General features: G+C 36.2%; 1 protein-coding gene across 2 annotated transcripts in view; it reads right to left on the bottom strand.

Annotated features, from left to right (window-relative positions):
* Positions 1 to 6,951: 6,951 nt before the first annotated feature.
* Positions 6,952 to 24,273, bottom strand: part of TBC1D19 (TBC1 domain family member 19) — a 160,685-nt gene continuing 143,363 nt past the window's right edge. The window contains exons 17-21 of one of the 2 annotated variants that reach the window (XM_007448810.1): positions 22,345 to 22,454; positions 20,166 to 20,257; positions 13,568 to 13,683; positions 8,168 to 8,238; positions 6,952 to 7,158 (exon numbers count right to left, since the gene is read on the bottom strand). In XM_007448810.1, coding sequence (XP_007448872.1) covers positions 7,084 to 7,158; positions 8,168 to 8,238; positions 13,568 to 13,683; positions 20,166 to 20,257; positions 22,345 to 22,454 — 464 coding nt within the window. In that variant the 3' untranslated portion in view covers positions 6,952 to 7,083. The remainder of the gene's footprint in view (positions 7,159 to 8,167; positions 8,239 to 13,567; positions 13,684 to 20,165; positions 20,258 to 22,344; positions 22,455 to 24,273) is intronic. The other variant, XM_007448811.1, reaches the window with a different exon arrangement.

Below are 24,273 nucleotides of genomic sequence, written 5' to 3'. Positions count from 1 at the left end.
GTCTCCCCACCTCATTCTGAATCTGTCTCATTTCCTTCCACTGTTTAATCCCTAAACTGGCCAAACTAGTAAATGGACATATATTTAAAATATTTGTTGCACTTATTCAAGAAAGGAGTACATTTAATTTAAAATTAGGTGAGCTGCAGCACTTCTATATTCTACTGCAGGTTCCAGTCGGTGAATAAAGGAAGAAAAAGAAATAAAAGGCATATAGATTTGAAAAAAATGTAAAAGTGTCTTTATTTATAGATGACACATTGTATATGTAGAAAATCCTAGGGCAGCTACAAAAAGGGATACTAGAAGTAGTAAGTTTAGCAATATCTCAGGATACAAGGTCAATATAAAATAAGCAACTGTATTTCTGTATATTAACAAACCACTGGAAATTGAAATTAAAAATACCATTTACAATAGCATAAAAAGTGAAATAATTAGGGATAATTTTAACAAAATATGTGCAAGAACTCTACATGGAGAACTACAAAATACTGCTGAGTGAAACTAAACAAAACCTAAAGAAAATGAAGAGATAGTCCATGTTCATGGATTGGTAGATTCAATATTGTTAAGATACCAATTGTTCCCAAACCTGTTTATAGATTTAATGTTATCTCAATAAAAATAAAAATTGTAGCAGCTTTTTTTTTTTTTTTTTGGTACAAATGGAAAAGCTGATTCTAAGAATTATTTAGAAATGCAAATAACTTAAAACAGTCAAAATAGTTTTGACATAGGTGAGCAAAATTAGAGTACTTATACTACTTGATTTCAAGATTTACTCTAAAGCTACAAAAATCAAGACAGTGTGATATTGGAATAAGTATAGACATGAATCCATGGAGCAGAATAAAGAGTCCAGAAATAAACCCATAGACATATGATCAATTGATTTTATACAGAGGTGCTGACATAAAAGGATATTTTAGCAAATGGTGCTGGAACAATTGTACATCCATATGCAAAATGTGACTCTCAACCCTTAATTGGTACCATACACAAAAATTAACTAAAAAAAAAAAAAAACAAAGGCCTAAATATAAGAGCTAAAACTATAAAATTTCTAGAAACAAACATAGGAAAAAAAAATTTTAACCATGAGTTATAAAAAGATTTATTAGATAGGAGACAAAAAGTATGAACCATCAAAAAATGGATAAACTGATTCAACAAAATTAAAACTTTTGCTTTCTAAAAGATAGTTAAAAGACAAGCCAGAGGCCGAGAGAAAATTTTACAAACCAGAAGTGTAACCAGAATAAAGAATTCTTACAACTTCAGGTAACTGATTAAAAATGGACAAAAGATTTAGACACTTCATAAAAGGATATATATAAATGGCAAATGGACATAAAAAAGATGCTCAACATCATAAGTAACTAGGGAAACGCAAATTAAAACCACCTATTAGAATGACTAACATGATAACACCAAGTGTTGGTGAGGATCTGGAGCAACTGGAACTCTTATAAACTGCTAATGGGAATGTAAACTGGTAGAACCACTTCAGAAAAGAGTTCGGAGTTTTCTTAGAAAGTTAAATTTATGCTTACATATGACTCAGCAATTCTACTCCTAGGTATTTACCCTAAAGAAATGAAGATATTCTACATGAAGGCCTGCACACAAATGTTTATAGTAGCTGTATCCATAATACACGAAAACATGAGAACAACATGGATGCCTGTTAACAATGATGGGTAAACAAACCGTATGAAATACTACTAAGTCATAAAAAGGAATGGAAAACTAATCACACAACATGGATGAATCTCAGAACATCATGCTGAGCAAAAGAAGGCAGACACAAAAGAGTACATATGTATGATTCCATTTACATGAAACTCCAGAAAAGACCAATGTAATTTTTAGGGACAGAGCAGATCAATGGTTGTTTGGAATGAATGTGCATATGGAAGATCAAATGGGAAGGAGCATAAAGAGAATTGCTTCAGGTGATGGAAATGTTCTGCACCTTGACTGTGGTGGTGGTGATGTGGGTTTATACATTTGTCAAACTTTATAGAACTGTATAATTTAAATGAATACATTTTATTGTACATAAATTAATAAAGTTGACTTAAATGAAATAACTTGAGTGAGCTGAAGCGTGTACATTTTTTTCTCTCAAAATATTCTTCCTTTTTGGACTTCCACAGGCAACTCCACAAATCAACTTAGTAGGTAAAATAGCTGAGTGACACTGAACAAGTGAGTTATTACTCTGAACTGAGCAATTTTCCTCATCAGTAAAATGAGTGAATTAGATGACTTCATTTGTTCATTCAATAAGCACTGACTAAAGCTCACTATGGGCAAGAAATATGCCAAGGGCTTCCCTGGTGGCGCAGTGGTTGGGAGTCTGCCTGCCAATGCAGGAGACACGGGTTTGTGCCCCGGTCCGGGAAGATCCCACGTGCCGCGGAGCAGCTGGGCCCGTGAGCCATGGCTGCTGAGCCTGCGCGTCCGGAGCCTGTGCTCTGCAACGGGAGAGGCCGCGACGGTGAGAGGCCCGTGTACCGCCAAAAAAAAAAAAAGAAATATGCCAGGTTCTAGAGATATAAAGCTGAAAAAGAAACCATTTTTGCCCTTTACGAATCTGTCTAGTGGAAGACAAAGACAAGCTAACATATCATTAGGATACTGCTTATGTATATATAGGGTATGAGGAAAATTCATAAGAGAAGCGATCTTCCCTGATGATGCAACACCCGAGTTGGGTTCTGAGGTACAAGTAAGAGTTAGGTAGAGAGGGAAGAGAAGGCATTCCAAGCAGAGGGTGCTGTATGGGCAAAGGGACAAAGGAGAGAGAGACATACCATGTGTTTAAGGTACTGCAGGTTGCTTAGTACGTCTGGAACACAGATTTCATCCTTGTGTCTTGACTGAAGAAAAGTTTTAAAAGATTCCGCTAGTTTAACCAATGTGTAGATAGGGGTCCTGTACCAAAGATGATATCCATGTTGTAGAGGACCACCTAAAAGGTAAAATAACTATACCTTCAGTTAGGATCCTTTCTATTGCAAATGTAACAAAACAGTCCAGGGGTAGACTGATGGAGTGTGACCTGGGAATTAACAAGGTCAACAGAGCAGCTTCCTGCTTTTTGCATTCCTAGGCTGCAGCAGCTCCAGACCCTATATCCTCTCTTGTTCATATCCAGCTTCCCTGAAAGATTAAACCAAAGCCTCACAATCAAGTTTCATTGATTTTGCACAGTCTTAGGTTTTGCACGGATCCTGAAGCAATCCTTGTGCCTGAGAGATGGTACATAATGATGGCTTGGCCAGGACCCAGAGGTCCTGGAGGTGGGAGTCAGCCTCATCTGAAGCGCATGGAGGAGGGGTAGATCTCCAAATAAAAATTAGAGCCTTTTCAGAAGAAGGGAGACTATAGATACTTAGGAGGAATTATATTTTAAGAAAAACATAATTGTTGAACAGATTCCAACAATTTTTAGAACAAGTCCGGGGTACAAACACACATGGACAAATTTCTTCTTTCATCTTCCATTCCTAGGACTAGTCAATGAAAATTGACTTCATAACAAAGTGATGTGAGACTCAATACATACACAAAACACTTATCACTCAATATTCTAAGCACCATATTAGTAAATGAGCAGTTTTATGAGAACAAAGAGCAGGGTGTAATTAATTCTAATTTATAGGCTCTCGGGTATCTTACAGTAGAGGAGAGATTTTTAGTGGGGCCTTGAAAAATGGAGTTCCTGCTGGCAGAGATAAAGTACAAGGCCATAGCTGGTTGAGGATGAGCACGTAATTTGGTGAGGATGAAGCACAGGATAACAGATCAGTGTGAGAGAACAGGAATGGAAAGATCAAGCTGTGATGAATTTCCCCCACTCTGCTAGACACAATGGAACCTGTATTTAGAGAGCTGCAAGAACAGATTAGATACTTCCTGAGACAAGGAAGGAGATAAGTATAGGGGAATAAAGCTAAGTTGTGAAGTGGAAGCCTGAGGGAGTTCAAGCCTAATGGTCTCTATTTTCTCTATGAAATAGGCAGAGAGAGTACATGCAGAGAGTTAAGTGGGTGCTATGCATTTAAGATACACTGAAAATGTCAATTAGCCAGAAGGCTGCATTACCAAAACATTCTGATCTAAAAGATCGTTCAATAAACTCTTCCACAATATAAGATCATACATATTACATACATACCTAGTGAGTGAACTGAAATCCAGAAGAGCCAAATGCCATTCGTCTATTAGTCTATTTCACCATCAGTAAGAATGCCACAGGCAGAATAATGATGTAATTATCACTGTCACTCAGATCATTGTGATCACTGGCAGAGCCTATGTGAGGGGCTGCCAGGGGTTGGCAGGAGATGGCGTGGGAGAATGCTGGAGGGAGGAGGTCAAGAGTAGTGTGAGTGTACTGAAAGGTGGAGTGGGCAAGGCAGCCTGACTGCCCTCGACGCAGTATTGTAACAAGCAGCCAAGAGCAGCATATGGCTGAGAGGGGTCTGTGACAGCAGCGAAATGTGTGGCAGCCTACTAGGTTTGGCTTTGGGGTTCGGATTCAGAATGACTGGCTAGAGCCACCTGTTCCAAAGCAAAGGATCTGCTATGCCTTGGTCCATTCATTTTCTTATAGATATAGAAGAAGTCTCAAATTATCACAGTCATACAAATGCTAATGAAGTTGGGCATTCTTCACATACTATCTTCTACCATTTGATCTTAAAATGTCATATTTAAAATTAATTACTGGGACCTCCCTGGTGGCACAGTGGTTACGAATCCACCTGCCATTGCAGGGGACGTGGGTTCGAGCCCCGGTCCAGGAAGATCCCACGTGCCGCGGAGCAACTAAGCCTGGGCACCACAACTACTGAGCCTGCACTCTAGAGCCCGCGAGCCACAGCTACTGAAGCCTGCGTACCTAGAGCCCGTGCTCCGCAACAGGAGAAGCCACCGCAGTGAGAAGCCCGCGCACCGCAACGAAGACCAGTCCCGGCTCACCGCAACTAGAGAAAGCCTGCGCTCAGCCACGAAGACCCAACACAGCCAAAAAATAAATAAATAAAACAAAACAAAATTAATTACTGACAACCTCTTATATTTGCTTGGTGCTTTGTAGTTAAAAAAAGAAAAATCACTTTCAAATGTATTTTCTCATTTGGTCTTACTCAACCCTGTAAGGTAAAGAGAGCAAATACAAAACTTTCATGCTGCCCGTCCTCTCCCCTGCATACCCCACCCAAATTACAGATAAGAGAGAAGAGATTATCTGGGGACTTCAAGCTAGGACAAGAACTCCTCCAGTTTAATGTTTCTCCCACAAGATTACTACATTGCTACTTTTAAAAAAGCTTATGAATATTCTCCTAAAGAAAAAAGCCAAAGGTGGGTGTATCTGTACACATTTGACCTTAATCATTTAAAACTCTCTCTCTTCCTAACAATCATGGGTATATGCTTATTCCTGTGATGAATGTGCATTTGTATACACAGAATGGCAAAGCGTATGATTATAATTGTATCGCCTTCAAAAGCAATAACATGGAGTTTATTAAGAATCAGTCACTGAATAAATGATTATTTAGTCCTCAATAAGTCAACAAGTACCTGATGAATAAAAGCATTTATGTAGATTTCCAAATTAATAACTAGTAGTTATATAAAATTCCACCACACTTGCAGTCTTGTGCTAAACCTCATACATTTCCTAAAAGTATACTCTCTAAATAAAAGACTCCAGAACTAGATTTTGATAAAACTTAATACAATTCTAAGCATTCAGTAAGACTATGAATCCACTGATTCAGAATTTTATTGAAGTGATCAGCATCTTGAATTTGAGTATAAAATTGAAAGACAACGATTTTTGGACTTTTCCCCCCACATTCTATCATTCTGCATTATAGAAATGTTAGGTCTCTAAGAAGTAATATAAAATTAGACCCTCTACTTACAATAAGGACCAAAATAAGACTGACGCCTTGCATAATGTCTTCAGTTCTAGAATGAATGTATAATACCTACTTCTGGTCTCGCTAAGCTGCTCTGCCCTACAAGTAAATCTCATTAAACCAAACTTCAGTGAAAATGCATATGGGGTTTCCCTGGTGGTGCAGGGGTTGAGAGTCCGCCTGCCGATGCAGGGGACACGGGTTCGTGCCCCGGTCCGGGAAGATCCCACATGCCGCGGAGCGGCTGTGTCCGTGAGCCATGGCCGCTGAGCCTGCGCGTCCGGAGCCTGTGCTGCGCAACGGGAGAGGCCATAACACTGAGAGGCCCGCGTACCGGGGAAAAAAAAAAAAAAAAGTGCAAATGGTTTTGATTTTTCATTCCCTTCATTGAGTCCTTGGGTGTCCTCTTTGTAAACTTCCAAAGTAATGGAATCTGGCAACAGATCTCAGCAGTGTCAAGTCTTCTAACTAAGAGATGGAAGGTTGGGAAATTTAAAGGGATCATTCTATTTTCTTTTTTCAGAAAGTGATGAATAAAAGTGTCAGGTGGAGACAACTGTATTTGACCTTCCCCAATAGAGAGAGAAATAAAATGGAGAGGGATCTAGATCTCTGATGAGAGAAAAGTTGTTAAAAACACCAAAGTACATTTGAATTCCTACTTAAAAGCATTATCTTTTTCAAGTCTTCCCACATCCTACCCCACCCCTGGCTTTGAGTGAAATGCAATTTATAAGACAAAATGATTCATTATCTAGAGATAAATTTACAAACCGACATAAGAGAACTGTCCCAGAGGCTACATTACGTATTCAAGTTTATTACAGTATCTTTAGTTCTTATTGCATATATTGTTACATGCCTTTTACAAGGCAGGGTTATCTATGCTATGTATGCTCAATTTAGCAGAAGTTATATCTACTGCTTCTCTCTTGAAAATCAGCAGCATGCAGTGCAATACGTGGTGTGCAGAGTTATTGTTTCAAAAAGTGAAAAACTACTCAGGTTTAACTGAGGAGGAACATGATCTTTATTGGCTTATATGCAAAGTTTAATTTTGGTTTTATGCAGAGTTTGCATAGTTCATGATTACTTTCTAATGAAAAACTAGATGTGTTGTCAGTGACCTTGAAGAAGATCAGGTGACAGTAGCAAACAGAAAAATTTGAAGAAGAGGCATAACTTTTAAAGTAGAAAGGTCAGCAAGAACTGCCTGAAACAAAAAACAAAAGGAATGATTACTATCGGCATTCTGATCAGCAGAGTGAAGCCTATGAAATAAACACAGAAACACCTTTACAATGTGATTCTGATATCAACACACTCTAAGTTCTTCAGATTGGTCCCAAATCTCTGTACTGAAGCTACAACCTTCTTTCTCTTTTCTGAACATCTTAATGTTAGAACATGTGCAAAATACTCAAATGTGCAGTAGAAAATAATCTGGACTTTAGCCTTGAGCCTTCTTCAAATATACAAGGTAGCATGAGTTTATAAGAGGTCTAACATTTCAACTTGCTTCTATAAATAAACGTACATTATGAATCCTAGTCCCGTTATACTAAGGAGTAACTGACTTTAGGAAATCATTTTAAGATGGAACTAATGTTTACTCAGTTGCAAGATGCATAAACATCCTCTTCCCTTTAAACAAAGAATGTAGGCAGCTATTTTAAGGATAAAATTTACATTTCTGTGAGAGATAACAAATAGAGTAATATTGTAAGCCACTATTTAATTGAACCATGCTTCAGGTGTAAGATATACTACTGAAAAGAAAGGAGCTTTAAATAATTAACTCACAACTAAAAATAACCAAAAAGCCCATGTATCTTTACTATATCATCCAAACACATGCTCTTTAATTCTTTCAATTTGTCTTTGTTCTATGAGCATAACACATGGATGTGAACAATTATAAGAAAATGCAACATAAGCCCCAATAGTTTCTATTAAAACTACTAGGTATCTTGTTTCCTGTAATGGTTATAGTGGTTTCCCATAATAACCTTGTTTATGACTCCTTCACAAGAACATTGTTTTCAAGTAATTAAGGAATTCTGAATACTTAATATTACTTAGCTCAAAACTTATGGGTTTTACCCAAGTTAAAAAATTAGTCTGCGAGTAATGTGTGTCCTATGCATCTGATACTAAAGTGTCCGAGCCTGGCAATCTCTCAGGAACTATTTCCATCCCATCTGAGTGAAACTTATCCTTACTTCAGCTGCAGCCAGTGATGTCACCTCCATCAGGTTCACTGCTCGGAAAGCAAACACAGCAGCTGCCAGGACTGGAAAAGAATGCACACTATTTCAACTGCTGGTCTGGTCTACTCATCAGCCAGACAATTTTACTGCTATGCCCACAACCCACTATGAGGGCTCAGAATTAGTGCTTCACAACTGCATCCTGTATTCTGAGTTAAGGCCTTGTGATGAATGGAAATTGTCTCCTCTGGAGAACAGTGGCTTGACGGTGCAGTTTTGGGAAAAAGGGAAATTTTAGTGGTTTTAAAAAAGCCATTTTATAAATTGTTTCATACCTATAACTTCGATTGTAACAATTTTTAAATGGCATGAAGATCTAATGACTATCTTATAAATAAAGATTTATTTTGATGCAGGTGTTTCTTACTGATGCAGTGGAGAGGCTTCTGAAAAGTTATATGCAGACTGAATTTTTAAATATATCAGATGATGCTTCATATGTATCAAGGAGGTATCCTGATAAAAATGTGGCAATAAAGTCTTTCCTTAAAAATATTTTTATACTATTTTGTTATATTTTTATGCTCATCATTGACTTTCTTAGAGTGTCATAAATGGATACGTCTGTGGGGCGGGCTACTGTGGGATTGATCCTGACATTTACATTAATGTTGGCCACAGAAAAAGAAGTTGAAACTTTGAAAAGAAAATAAACCAAACCATTATAGAACATCTTGAAGGTCAATAATATATACTGAGTAGAAAACATTTGGATTTTTGTTCCCATTAATCATCTGCATATGAAAAGAGAGTAATGCTGACATGCATTATGTCTTATTATATAATCTACCATAAAACTTTGTGAAAGTGAATGAGTCATCATGAACAATGGAAGGACCATGTAATAGGTTCAGGCAACTCTGATAAGGAAACAGTACTGCCTGGAGGTGACTCTTGACTTCTCCCCATTGTTTTCATCACCAGTAGTGGTAGTACATTCCCTACCCAACAAGTCCTTAAAGTTTAGGAAATGAATGGTAAGCAATCTTTAAAATTATTTGGAAGACTCGTTCCTAAGTATATTGCATAGATAATGCAAATGTTTTTTTAAAATACATTTTTACTATGGAAGTAATAATAATGATAATAGCAGTTAATTCTAATATCAAAAATGAGTTAAGTACTATTGTTAGCTCCATTTTACTAATGTAGAAACTGAGGCACTGTGAGTTTGGATGACATATTCAGAGTCACACAGGTAGAAAATAGTAGAGTGACTACTCAACTCTGGCCCTAGAGCCCAAACATTTAACCACTATGTGATGACATTTTTGAAATTGAAGGTAAGCAGTAATGACTCATCCCTGATATAGAAATCTGTGTGCTTTCCTAAGAATCACCTTCTCTTTTGTCTCTCAGAATAGTTTTCCCCTGGGATAAACCATAATGGAAAAGAATATAAAAAAGACTGTATATACATGTATAACTGAGTCACTTTGCTGTACAGAAGAAATTAACCCAACATTGTAAATAACTATACTTCAATTTAAAAAAAAAAAAAAAAGAATGGTTTTCCAGAGATGGCCTGAAGGATGATGCATGGTGGTCCTGGGCTCTGGACCACCTGATAGGGGTCATGCCCATGGAGTAGAAGTCAGGATACAGGTCTCTTAATTTCCCCAGATAGAGGCAGAGTGACTGGGAAGCACAGGCATTTTTCGAGGGGACAACAGATTTTGGACAGTTTGTCAAAAAAAGCATTAGAACTAGTTAGGAAAATTCTGGGAGAAAAATAGATGGTAGTGGTAAAACAAAATTTAAAAAGTCATCAGCTGGGATTATTTAATATGTAACAAGGGATATAAGAGACCTGGGGCAAAGAATTTACCCTTTAATTGAAATGGAGAAAACTTAAGTACCTAAAGTCCCTCAGCTTCCATTTTTACAAGAATATCAAAGAAAACCATTTCTGTGGACCAACAACTTCTTTATAGTTTTCTAATATCTGGAACCATATTTGAAAATGGAGACATTTTAGGAGCTAAGGGTTGTGGTCACTATTTCCTTTTTTGAGTATAATTTAACGGAGTTGGTGAAAGCTTGACAGGATGGTCAAATTTTCCGCTGTAGCAGGAAAGAGTTTTACATGGTGGGAAATATATAGTTTTTCCAAAGGTAGATAAGAGGGGGAATAAAAGAGTAGTTACTAATTGACTTCAGCATCCAAAATGCTTATGTGCTCACAACCTTTATTTATCTTGGTGTCATATCACAGAAGTTCCTTTCCGTCTGCTTCATGATTGCTTTGCCCAGTACTTCCTCACAGCAGATGTATTTGCCAAGGAAAACAGGTCTATACTTTGGGATATTTTCTTTTTTTTTTTTAATTAAAAAAAATTTTTTTTTTTTTTGGCTGTGTTGGGTCTTCATTGCTGAGCGTGGGCTTTCTCTAGTTGCAGTGAGCTGGGGCTACTCTTTGTTGCAGTGCGCAGGCTTCTCATTGTGGTGGCTTCTCTTGTTGCGGAGCATGGGCTCTAGGCACGCGGGCTTCAGTAGTCGTGGCTCACGGCCTCTAGAGTACAGGCTCAGTAGTTGTGGCCCACGGGCTTAGTTGCTCCGCGGCACATGGGATCTTCCCAGACCAGGGCTCGAACCCGTGTCCTCTGCATTGGCAGGCGGATTCTTAACCACTGCGCCACCAGGGGAGTCCTGGGATATTTTCAACTGAAGTCATGCTTCATATGAAATACAGAAACTCAAATATTTACTTTTGGTCTTTTAAACTGTTCTCATTATTTTAATTTTAAGCAACTCTATCATGAACATTAAGACACCTATGCTTTAAACTGTTCTTCAAAAGGCCCTAATTAGTTCACAATTGAAACCAGTAATATTTACTAAAATATTCCTAAAGACTACATAAGCTCACTTGAGCAAAAAAGGTGGTCACAAAATATTCAGCCCCCAAAATGTATAAAATAATCAAAACTAACTTATATACACATCTACATGCAATTACCTACCCTATGGCTCTTTATCTGAATTCCATGGTAGGAATTCCCATTAGTCTAATTCCATTTCTAGATGTTCTACAATTCTTCTCTGTTGATTTTTTTTTAAAATAAATTTATTTATTTGTTTATTTTTACTTTTGGCTGTGTTGGGTCGTTGTTTCGATGTGCAGGCTTCTCATTGCAGTGGCTTCTCTTGTTGCAGAGCATGTGGGCTCTAGGTGCACAGGCTCAGTAGTTGTGGCGCTTGGGCTTAGTTGCTCCTTGGCATGTGGGATCTTCCTGGACCAGGTATCAAACCTGTGTCCCCTGCACTGGCAGGTGGATTCTTAACCACTGTGCCACCAGGGAAGCCCCTCTGTTGATTTTTTAAAAACACTCAGAGAAAGTGAATGGATGCAATAGTGTGAACTGCATTTCTACCTATACATCAATAACTTTTTAATTAATGTATTAAGCTTACAGCAAAGTACGTGGCTTAGAGCAAATGCAGCATTCAACATTCATTTCTCGTTCACTGCAGTTTGCTGAGGGGTGATAAGTCACAGAATGGGAGACTTTAAATTGGAAGACGCTTTGAAGGTCTTCCAATTCAACATTTCTTTCATGATAGAAAACCACTTAACCCTTCAGATGACAGTTAAAAAGCCCATTCTACTTTTGGAAAGTCCTAATTATTAGAAAGTACTTTCTAATATTGAGCCCATTTCTTTAACATGCTCTAATGTTTTTTGAAATGATACAAAAAGCTACATACAATACTCTTCAAAATTTTTGCCCTACCCAGAAGAGTTATTTGGTAGAAAATCTAAAATCCTGTTACTTGAGAAATGGTAGCAAAAAACAAGACTACTTAGCCTGGAAAATAGAAGACTTTGAGGAAAGGAGGGGGTGAGAGAGTAGAAAAAACATGATGATGATCCTGGTTTAACAGTAGTACATTTTAACAAGTTATATTATCCAGGCACTTCCTTGGCGGTCTAGTGGTTAAGACCCCGTGCTTCCACTGCAGGGGTTTGATCCGTGGTGGGGGAACTAAGATCCCACACGCCATGCAATGTGGCCAAAAAAAAAAAAAAAAAAAAGTTATATTATCCAGAAATGAAATGGGCTAGTTGGTAAGACAGGGATTATCCAACACTGAATGTTCAAACACAGGATAAGGACTGCCTGTTAGAAATATTTAAAAGAAGTTATACCTGATGACCTCTAGGATTCCCTTTTGTCTCTAGATTGTATGTATCACTGCCATTCAGCCAAAAGAGGTGATGGCAGACCATTTTTTCCTAACTCATATTTGTATGGGCTTTAAAAACAACTGAGATAGAAAGATACTGGGAGTTGTTAAAAACCCCAGTAAATGATACCAGGGGCAACATTTATCTTCATGGTACTTTGTCATTACCTCAATTTTCCTTTTCAAAATGCCACCTAATTACTCAAACTTTCAGCATTCAAAAATATGTTAATATGGCACCCAGAGAATCTTCTGCAAGAAAAGGGTCATCAATTAAGCATTATTTCCAAATGGCCCAGAGAGGTGTCTTTACAATGCTATCACTGGGTAAAGATTAAATAATTTGTTCAATGTCACAAAACTGGAGAAGGTTGGAACCAGCATTCTCTGCTCTCCATGTGAAAACCCTGTAATACTTATTTGAATTCCCTGATAATTTCAATGATAAAAATAATTGAGTCGATTTTACACACAGAGAAGCAAAATAATGTAATAAGAAATCTGTGCCCTATGTGTTATCACACAGTTGCCCTCTGTGTATATCTGTTGTAAGAACTTAATTATTAAATAAGAGATAGATTTGTGGCTTTCTGAAAAAAAGATGAATTTCTTTTTGGCTTAAGAGAATATGTAAAAGGGGAAACTCAGTTACCAGGGCAGGACTCAGAGACGGTTAGCAACAAGGAAAAGGTTTTGAGTTCAGTATAAACTAGTCCAGAAGAGCTGAGATTTCAACTATGCAGGGAGGCTCAGTCTCAGTTTGGATTTTAGGTAGTAGTTGAGAAAGGGCACAGAACAGAACACTAAGGTAGTCACAGGAGTCAGGAAAAGAACAGAAGAATATCTACACTCTGCTGTGCAAACCTCACAGGTGCTGAGACCGTAAGCCCCGGCTGGATTAAAAGCAGGGGAGGGGAGCTGGACATTCCTAGAAGCGACGAAAAAATACTAGGAATAGACGTGATGGGCAGTTATGCAGATGTATTTAGATTGCAGAATCTCAGTGCTTGTCTTCTAAGGCAGATAAATCTACTAAATGTTCATGAATTAGAAATGACAGACAACTGTAGAATTAAATTCCAATTACAGATGGTGAATGTCAGAAAGGAAAGGGGTTTTACTATAAAAAGAGCATGTGTTTTACAAACAAGCACTTACTCTTACCAGCAAGAATTTCCAGAGAGTTGTACCCTAGGATTCTATCCCACAAAAGCAAGAGTTGATCTGTAGCTAAGTATCCAGAGAAAGCTCGAACCATCCATTTAAATGATATGCGAAGTCTGTAAGCAAAGAAAAAAAAGAAATTTTACCAGTGGAATTTTTTCTCGTCGAAAAGCAGTATCAGGGCTTCCCTGGTGGCGCAGTGGTTGAGAGTCCGCCTGCCGATGCAAGGGACAGGGGTTCGTGCCCCGGTCTGGGAAGATCCCACATGCAGCGGAGCGGCTGGGCCCGTGAGCCATGGCCGCTGAGCCTGCGCGTCCGGAGCCTGTGCTCCGCAACGGAAGAGGCCACAACAGTGAGAGGCCCGCGTACCTCAAAAAAAAAAAAAAAGCATTAAGAGTAAGAATTATATTCCTGGGTCCCACTTTATGTTATAGTTCATTCTTTAGAAAACTCACTTCTACATTCTGTTTTTCAGGGTGTGTACTAATTAGCTAACAATGAGGTGATCTTATAGTCTTAACAGTTCCAGGCAAGCCTAGAACATTTGAATTTTTATTCAAGATACTTGAAAGAGCTTGATAGCTGCATATTTTTCCAATTCAATAAATTATATTCCTACATTTCACCCAAATGGCTACAAAGGATGAAAAAAGACAAAGAAAACTAGTTTTAAAACTATAGGAGGACTTCCATGGTGGCACAGTGGATAAGAATCCGCCTGCCAATGCAGGGACACAGATTCGATCCCTGGTCTGGGAAGGTCCCACATGCCATGGAGCAGCTAAGCCCATGCCTCAAACCACTGAGCCTGCACTTTAGAGCCCGCGAGCCACAACTATTGAGCCCATGCACCTAGAGCCCGTGCTCTGCAACAAGAGAAGCCACCGCAAGGAGAAGCCTGCGCAGCGCAACGAAGAGTAGCTCCTGCTCACCGCAACTAGAGAAAGCCTGCGCACAGCAACAAAGACAACGCAGCTAAAAATAAAAAATTAAATTAAATCTTAAAAAAAGGAAAAGCTATAAGGGACCTTAGAAATACATCTCTGATTTGAAACCCTTAGTTTTATAGAGGAGGTCATCAGAACTCTTGAAAAATCAACCAGAAAATTCAATTAAATTCTATTTTGCAAAAAAAAAAAAAAAAGTCCTAAGAAGTATGAGATCCTACTGTTTCATAAATAGGTTATGTTACAATAACAATTTATCTCTAGAATCAGGAAACAAACTCTTTGGCTTTGGTGCTTGAAGAGATTAAATAGTCTCTCAATTTCTGTACTATCTATTGGCAATTAGACATCACTTGACTGCCCCTGAGAGGTTCTAGCCAAATTCTTTGTTAAAACTGTTATATAGATAAATATCTGTACTTTTTCTTAAAAGAGAAAATGGGATTGAGAGATTGCCTTTGTTGGTGTCACATTAACTTTCTTGAGACTGAAAAAGGACCCCCAAGTTTCAGAAATTCCTCAATACTAGATAACTATTGTTCTAATATAACAAAGTACATGTAGGCAGTAGTATTGATAAATCAAGATTTTTGGTTGGTTTTAGAATATCTGTTTATAGATGCCAAAGAAACTTTTAGCCACCAATTATTTTAAATTTAAATAATTTACTAACTTTTAAGCCTAAATTATTAACTTCAACTAGTTTCATTTTACTGGATCTCTCAGTGTCTTATTAGAACAACAGCACCACACATCATGCCTTCTGCTCCCTAGTATACAGCACAGATTCAATTTCTTAGAAATACAGTTTATTGAGGTATAATTTATGTATAGTAGAATTTGCCCTTACTAATGCACAATTCTGAGTTTTGTTAAGAACCAAATGGAAATTTTAGAACTGATAAATACAAAAACAACAAAAATAACAACAACAACAAAACAACCCTCACTGGATGGATCCAATAGCAAAATGGAAATAACCATTGAGAGAGCCAGTGAATTTAAATACAAATCAATAGAAATGTCCAATATGAACTACAGAGTAAAAAGGATTGAAAACAAAATGAACAGAGCTTCAGGAAGCTGTGAGATAAGACTAAAAGTTTTAATATTTGTGTCCCAGAAGAAAAGGATAATGAGTGTGGTGCAGAAAAAAATATTTGAAGAAATAATGGTTGAAAACTTCCTAAATTGGGCAAAAGAAATCAGCCTCAAATTCAAGATGTTAAGCAAACCCTAAACAGGATAAACCCAAGAAATCCATGTCCAGATACATCATAATCAAACTGCTAAGATCTAAAGACAAAGATCTTGACAGCAGCCACAGAAAAACAATAATTGATATTATTTCTTCCTGACGTGTTTTGTAGAATTTGCCCATGAAATCCTCCAGGCCTGGAGTTTATTTGAAAGTAGAAGGTGATAAATTAAAGATGTATATTGTAAATCCTAGGGCACTGTTAGAGACTGAATGCTTGTGTCCCCACTCCCACCCCCAAATTCATATATTGAAATTACCCCACAATGTGATAGTATTAGGAAAGAGGTGTGTGGCCTTTGGAAGTTAATTAGCATTAGATAAAGTTATGAAGGTAGGTCCTCATGTTTGGGATTAGTGCCTTCATAAGAGTCATGTGAGAGCTTCTTTTTCCTCTCTGCTCTCCATCATGTGAGGATACAATGAGAAGCAGTCTGCAACTTAGAAGAAGGTCCTCTCTGGAACTCAACCATGCTAGCAACCTGATCTTAGACTTCCAGTCTCCAAAACTGTGAGAAATAAATTTCTGTTGTTTATAAGCCATACAGTTTATGGTAATTTGTTATAGCAGACTGAACTAAGACAGACTCTTATCAAAAAATATTTTTAGAAAGGTATAAATAATAATCCAATACTGGAGATAAAATGGAGTAAAAAATTATTCAATTCAAAAGTAGGCAGGAGGGGAACTTCCCTGGTGGTCCAGTGGTAAAGAATCGACCTTACAATGCAGGGGACACAGGTTCGATCCCTGGTCAAGGAACCAATATCCCACATGCTGTGGGGCAACTAAGTCCATGTGCTACAACTACTGAGCTCATGCGCCTCAAATAGAGCCTGCGTGCCACAAACTACAGAGCCCACACGCTCTGGAACCTGCATGCCACAACTACAGAGCCCACCTGCCCTGGAGCCTGCATGCCACAACTAGAGAAGAGAAAACCTGCATGCCATGACTAGAGAGAAGCCTGCATGCTGCAACGAAAGATCCTGTATGCCTTGACAAAGATCCTATGTGCCGCAACTAAGACCCAATGCAGCCAAAAATAAAGAAAATAAATAAATAAATAATAAATAAATTAAAAACAAACAAACAAACAAAAGTAGGCAGGAGGGACTTCCTTGGTGGTCCAGTAGTTGAGAATCCGCCTTTCAATGCAGGTCACATGGGTTTGATCCCTGGACGGGGAACTAAGATCCCACATGCTGCGGGGCAACTAAATCCCTGCACCACAACTAGAGAGAAGCCTGCATGCTGCAATGGAAGATCCCGTGTGCCACAACTAAGACCCGATGTGGCCAAAAATAAATAAATAAATATTAAAAAAAAAAAGCAGGCAGGAAAAGAGGACAAAAAGAATAAAGAGCACATGGGACAAACAAAAAAATGTCTATCAAGATAGTAAATAATATCAATTGATATTATTTTAATCCAATAATATCAATTACATTAAATGTAAATGGAATAAACACACCAATTAAAAGACAAACTGCCACACTGAAAGACCCAAGTATACTTTTGACAAGAAAGCCATCTGAAAAGTAAAGACATTGATAATCCATATGCTAAAAGTAAAAAGACAGAAAAGAATACACTACACAAATTGTATTAAAAAGAAAGCTGGAATGGCTATATCAGACACAGTAGACTTATTGCTAGGAAAAGACATTACATAATGATAAAAAGATCAATTCTCCTAAAAACAGAGTCAAATACATGAAGTAAAAATATATATAGCAATGCAGAAATAAAAAGACAAATTCACAATTATAATTGGAGACTCTAACACTTCTTTCTCAATAATCAATAGAAAAAGTAGACAGAAAGTTAACAAGTGTATAGAAGTCTTGAACATTATCAACAAGCTTGACTTGATTACCACTTACAGAACATTCTGCTCAACACTAGCAGCATACGAATTCTTTTCAAGTGTACATGGAAGATTCATCAAGATAGATCATATTACGGGTCATAAAACAAACTGCAACACATTTAAAAGAACTAAAATCTTATGAAGCACATTGTCTAACTGTAACAGAATTACACTAGAAATCAATAACAGAAAGACATAATATCTTTCCAAATATTTAGAAATTAAACAATGCAGTTTTATATAAACTATGGTCAAAGACGAAGTCACAAGAGAAATTAAGAAACATTTTGAATTGAATGAAAGTGAAAACATAACACATCAAAATTTGTTGAGTGGAGTTAAAGCAGTGCTTTGAGGGCAATGTATAACATTATTGCTTACATTAGAAAAGAAGAAATGTCTCAAATTAATTATCTAAATTTCACCTTAAACAAGTAGAAAGACAAGACCAAAACAAAACTAAAGCAAGTATACAGAAGGAACTAACAAATAAAAGAGCATAGGGCTTCCCTGGTGGCGCAGTGGTTGAGAGTCCGCCTGCCGATGCAGGGGACACGGGTTTGTGCCCTGGTCCGGGAAGATCCCACATGCCGCAGAGCAGCTAGGCCCGTGAGCCATGGCTGCTGAGCCTGTGCGTCCGGAGCCTGTGCTCCGCAACGGGAGAGGCCACAACAGTGAGAGGCCCGTGTACAGCAAAAAAAAAAGCATAACTCAATGAAACTCAAAATAGGAAAACAAAATCAATGAAACCAAAAACTGATTCTTTCAAAGAAGAATAAAATTAATAAGCTTCTGGCCAGAATAATCAAGAAAGAGAAACAAGATACAAATATCAATCTCAGAAATGAGAGCAGTAATTTCACTCTGATTCTATAGATATTGAAAGGCTAATTAAGAATTATTATGGAATATTATGAATAATTTATGTCCATAAACATGATAACTTAGATAAAATGCACTAAGTACTCAAGAAGAAGGAGATATCCTGAAGAGTCCTATATCTAGTAAAAAAATTAAATTCTAAATTAAAAACCCTCCAATAGCATTAGTTTTAATTCATGAAAGCCTTTTAATAATTGATTTCTAGCCGATAATTAAATTTTTACATTTTCTCTTGCATCAGAATTTTAGAGTTTATCATAATTCACTGAAATAAATTTGTTCCTTTTAATGATTAAAGTGCATAAATAGACTAGAAAAAAATCAGGATTTTAGCTTCTAGCAATAAACTAAATGTCTTCACTCTAGTAAGGAAAAGCATAGTTATATTCAAATATTCATTTCACAGTAGTAAAATAAAGGTCAGTTTGCCACAAGAAAAAATGACTTGTATGTAATATAAAATATTTCTGCCATATTCTTGTTTTATAATATTAATTATTAATAAAATCCTGTTTTTTAATGTCTACAAAAGAATGAGTGTCACCTAGATGTTATCAATGGATGATATGAGGTGTTGTTTTATAAATGGCATTTCTAAGATCTAAAATGTCTGAAATTCGATGATGATTTTAGAATGGAGATATATATGTATATGTGTATATATGGAGATATATATGTATATATACATATATATCTCCATATATACACATATACATATTCAATCTTTAAACAACTCCATGAGGTAGGAATTCCCTTGATTTTAAAGATGAATAAATTAAATTATCTTGACTTAATGAAAGAAATTCAGGCTTAGGTAAATTAAATAATTTTATCAGGATTTTATAGTTTAGTAGAGATAGAATTTGAATCTGGGTCTGTCTCTTAAACCCACCCACCCACTCATCCATCGGCTATGGATTCTATTTCCCATTAACTACTTTTGTGGTCTCAAAGAGTTAGTGTTCCTTTCAAATATGCCCTTATATAGGAGGAAATGGTTACACAGAAAGGAAGACAGTAACAAAACACTGATAAATCATTTGGAAATTTCTGTTGCCTTAAGACACTGTTAATTAAAAAAGAGAAAAGAGAACCAATAATAATGAGGTCCACAGGTACCCTACATATTCACTGATAACTCATACTGAGATAAATGAACAAAAATTCAAGCTTTTGGAAGAAAAAATCACAGTGTACAACCATTGGTAAATAATCGATCTAGATTCCTTTAATGAAAGCCAGCAAACTTTAACTTTTCTGTCTTTCATAAGTTGTTTTCTGATAAATTTGGCCTAAACTGACTTAATTTTAGTATTATCACATTTCTCAGGTAGTATTTGTTTCCACAAATTTTTGCCTCAGTTTGGCCAACACCTTTCATTATGAATAGAAATTAGTTCTTTTAGTGATTCTTGTACCAAGCACAAAAATCCAAGCAAATAAGAATTTATTAGGATTTTGGTAAGTCTCCCAAGAATTTCTGGTACAATGTCAAGTTATAATTTACTACTTGATAATTATTGTTTTATTGGGGAAACTGTTAGTTTAATGTCTCTGAAAAATTACTGTATCTTTGATGATGAAAAAGAGCCTTCTGGTATCAATTTATTCTTCAATTAGGAGAGAAAAATACTCACGGTTGAGCCCCAATTTCTCGTAGATGATAAAAGAGTTGGGGGAGATAAGTTTGAAGAAGAGTTTCAAACAGCAGACAGAGTGACACAATACCCTGGATACAATAATAAATCACAAGAGAAATGCATAATTTAGTATTTAAAAATGAACTCTGCCATTAAATTATTCAAATGGAAATGAGAAAAAGATTATCAATATAAATATTTTTTCCTTTCTAACGATAGGCTCCCCACATAACCTGGCATGTAGTAATGTTAGGAATTCAAGGAAAACGTCATTTTATAGAAAAATCTGCTTCTCTGTAAGTCATATAGTATCACGTAGGCCCAGCAAAATTAGTTTTTTCTGGATGCATTCCAGTTTCCAGGTATTTCTCTGGTGCTATGGCCACACCCTTCACTTTCTCCTCCACATGTCCCTTCCCTTCCAGCTGTCTCATCCATCAGGGAAAATATTTCCTGCTTTCTTAACTCTTTAATTGAAATCCATCCCCAGGGAAAGACTAACTGTTTGAAATTTGCATCAGGAAGTTATCAAACAAGAATGTTTGATTACTTAGTATAAGGATAACTTTTTTAAAAACTGAAATCCACTTTTTTAAAAGGGCATTATCTGTAGAGTACAAAGTAGATGGTTTTTCAAGTGCATTTATTACTTGACAACTCTGAATAAAGTCTTTCTTGCAGCTCAGCATTCCTCAGCGTTGATCTCTGTAAGGAAGTTTTAATCCTCTTTTTGAATTTCTAAAGAAATAAGGCTGTCACGGTTCCAAATAGTTAAGTCTGGCTGCAAGCCAGAAAAGGAGATGACTGCCTGTTAAGTCTTTATTTCACTGAATAAAGAAAGGGCAGAGGCAGGGCTGTCCCAATCAATCAGCTGAAAAAGGACACCTTAGGGTCAGCACGGATATAGAGAAGGCATATCCAGAGTTGCTCAGTGGCAAGCTTCAGTGGTCTGCACAGGGAAAACATCACGGGTATCTATTGGGCAGCCAGTTAAAAACATTTTTTTGAAACTCTGAAGCGTAAAATGGTACAGAATATGCGAGTAAGAAATCTGAGGCTAAGGATGAGTTATAAGAAAAAAGAATTATTAATATATTTTTGGTTATTCTAGATTAAATATTCATGCAATATAGGCATTAAATCAAGTTGTCTCAGAGAGAAGAAACCCAAGATAATTGGCGGTACTTCATTTGTTCATCTGTGACATCCTGGATTTCTGTTACTTGCCTGCTTTCACTAGCAATGTATGAGAGCAACACTGGAGACAGAGGAAGGTGGAATACGAATACACAGAAATGGCGGGGGGGAGGATAATGAACTGCTATTTAGTTGAGTAGCAGTGACAGCCTCCTCTTTTGGGAAACTTGGTAGCCCTGACACATACCAATTTTTAATGTTTTTTCTGGAGACTCAGTCAAGTTACCCACAAGCAGACCAAAGCAGGCTCAAAGACAGAAAAAGTATAACTGAAATAAAATAAACACTGCTTTTACTCAGGCTAAGGAGGGTGGGGGTGGGGGAAGGAAGATATGATAAAGGACTGGACAAAATAAAACAGATACAAATACTCAACTCTCAGTATGCTTCTCTTTGAATTTCATGTTAAGGCCAAGGAGCCATCTATTGAATAAACACAAAGGAGATATCTACTTTGATAACTGATAATTAGCCAAATTGAAAAATAAGGGACAAATAAATGTTTATTTTTCATTAACAAAGAAAAGATGATGATGATGATGATGATAATCATAACGACAACAATAAAAACAGCAGCCGTCTATTTACTGAACATCTGCCACGAGCCAAGTACTACCCAGGTGCTTTGTACACTGCTCTACAACACCACAGAAACTCATTACTAACTCTGAAATGAGTTTCAGAGATGAGGAAACCAGCATTCAAAGAAGTCAGCCACCTTTGTCAAAGAAAACAATACAGACATTGCTATGTTTTTTCTTTCAACATATAAAAGATAATTTAAATGCAATTGATAAAAGGCTTTTTCCTCTCTAATTATTACTAAAACTATTTAAATATCAATTTCTTCTTCTCTTTCATTTATTCTATAGAAAAGTGTTGCCTGACCTCACAAGTTAACATTTGTTTTTCTTAAGGAAAGGAAAAACAGATTAGAGTCTGCTTTGATCCTTTTTTTTTTTTTTTTTTATGAACTTACAGAAGGATGAGAAGAGATGGAATGAAGTCTGAAGAAAAAACGCACATACATCTCACGGAATATCTGATACAATTTGGAAGGTTCATGGTACAGAAAACAAAGTGGTGCAACTGAAAGAACAAAAAAGTTAATTAATAATATTGCAGAACTACTAAAATTAAAAAAATAAGTTCACAAAACATGAAAGAATAAATATTTTCTAGTAATCATATTCATTCATAGACAAGTTTAGAATCATATATATTCTTTTTTCATGTTGAAAAGGGAATATATGCACACGTAAAAAACTGAGTCATTAAAAATTAAAAAGAAGGGAGTAAATTATAAAATATCATAATCTCAACAGTAGAATAAGAATGACACAATGGAACTATATAGGGATATTGAAAGTTCAAAGTAACTTTTAAAAACTACACAAAGTCAAGTCTCTCTTTTTTTCAACTGAAATAATAAGAAAGTGACAATCAGGCAATTCATTTTTACTTTGTCCCACAAAGGATCTTTTGAAATTTTTAATTTTTGAAGTCAGGTAAGTAAAATATAAGATGATTTACGACTAGCTTTTAGAACGATGGTCTTCAACTAACTGAATCTGAAAATTAAAATTTTGATTAACAGTTTAGGCTATTGGTCTATATTGGCATATCTCAATATGTATCTAGACAGTTTTCATAGGCTTAAAATAAAACAACTCTAAGAATTTATTTCTCTAATGAATTTGAATTAAGTTTTCTTTTGTACCCAGTTCATGGCAGTTAAGCACAGGTGGGTCAACTCAACCAGACAGCTCATGGCTGATTGTCAGAAAGTTAGATTTTAAAATCAGATGCTGACCTGACAGTCTGACTATTCTGCACTTGCGAAAGTGGTCATGCTTTTCATCTTTTCAACACTCAAGAATTTTAGGCAGCATAAATACACTTATAATGCAGATATATAAAACTGCATTACCTAAATATTAATTTTAATAAAAGTGACTTACTTATTGGGTAATTTCATCTATGATATAGATCAGACAGGTAAGAAGGTCTTGGGCTCTATAACGTCAGTGATGCCCTGAGGGCAGTAGGCATTAAGTTAGCAGGGAAACCAATGAGCCAACTCAGCTCACTTCCTTTTGACAACGTGAAAGGAAAAAATGATAAAATTTTAAATTCTGACAAAACAAAAATTCGATTATCTGGGATAAATGGCGGTGCACAGTATTACTGATGAATAAATTATCAAAAACTAGCATTGCAACTGAGAAATTTCACTTTTCTGAAGGGCAAAAGAGAGACAAATCAATTTTAGGGTGGTAAATATCTAAATACATCCAAAAAAAAACCTCCTTTTATATATATGTATAGGTAAAGACCTTTATGTTTTATATATATATATATATATGTTTAAAAACTAACAGCCATGTCCTTTCACTTCAAAACTAATTTTAAAAAATTATTTTACTATCAAAATTAATTCCTACTTATTTAAATAGCCCCAACTGAGGTATTCTATACATTTAAAAAGAATAACTCACATTCTAATTGCAACAACCTAAGAAAAAGCAATGTGGCACAAATATATGGTATTATTACAAATTCAAAATGAAGGTTTGGAATTCATTTACTTTTTGTGATGATGCATATTTTCCCCTCCAACTTCTTAAGTTATTGTGATTTAAAAACTTGTAATTTGAATCTAAAGATTTTAAAGATTCAGTAATCATTAATGAGCATTTCCAGTGAAGGAATGAAAGAGAATTTTAAAATCAGCACTTTTCTATAAACATCTATAATATAGAAAACGTTATAATCAGTTATTATTCAAGATGCCACAATTGTTGATGTTGAATTCTCTTATATAGCTATGAAATGGAAAAGTTTTAGTCCGTTACATATAATATGTAAAAAATCTTCTACATGACTTTATTTTCCATTTTAAGCATCT

This window comes from Lipotes vexillifer, unplaced genomic scaffold, assembly GCF_000442215.2.
Source record: "Lipotes vexillifer unplaced genomic scaffold, Lipotes_vexillifer_v1.1 scaffold100, whole genome shotgun sequence".
NCBI lineage: Eukaryota > Metazoa > Chordata > Mammalia > Artiodactyla > Lipotidae > Lipotes > Lipotes vexillifer.
The sequence above is the reverse complement of the archived record's forward strand: the minus strand, read 5'-3'. Positions and strand labels throughout refer to the sequence as shown.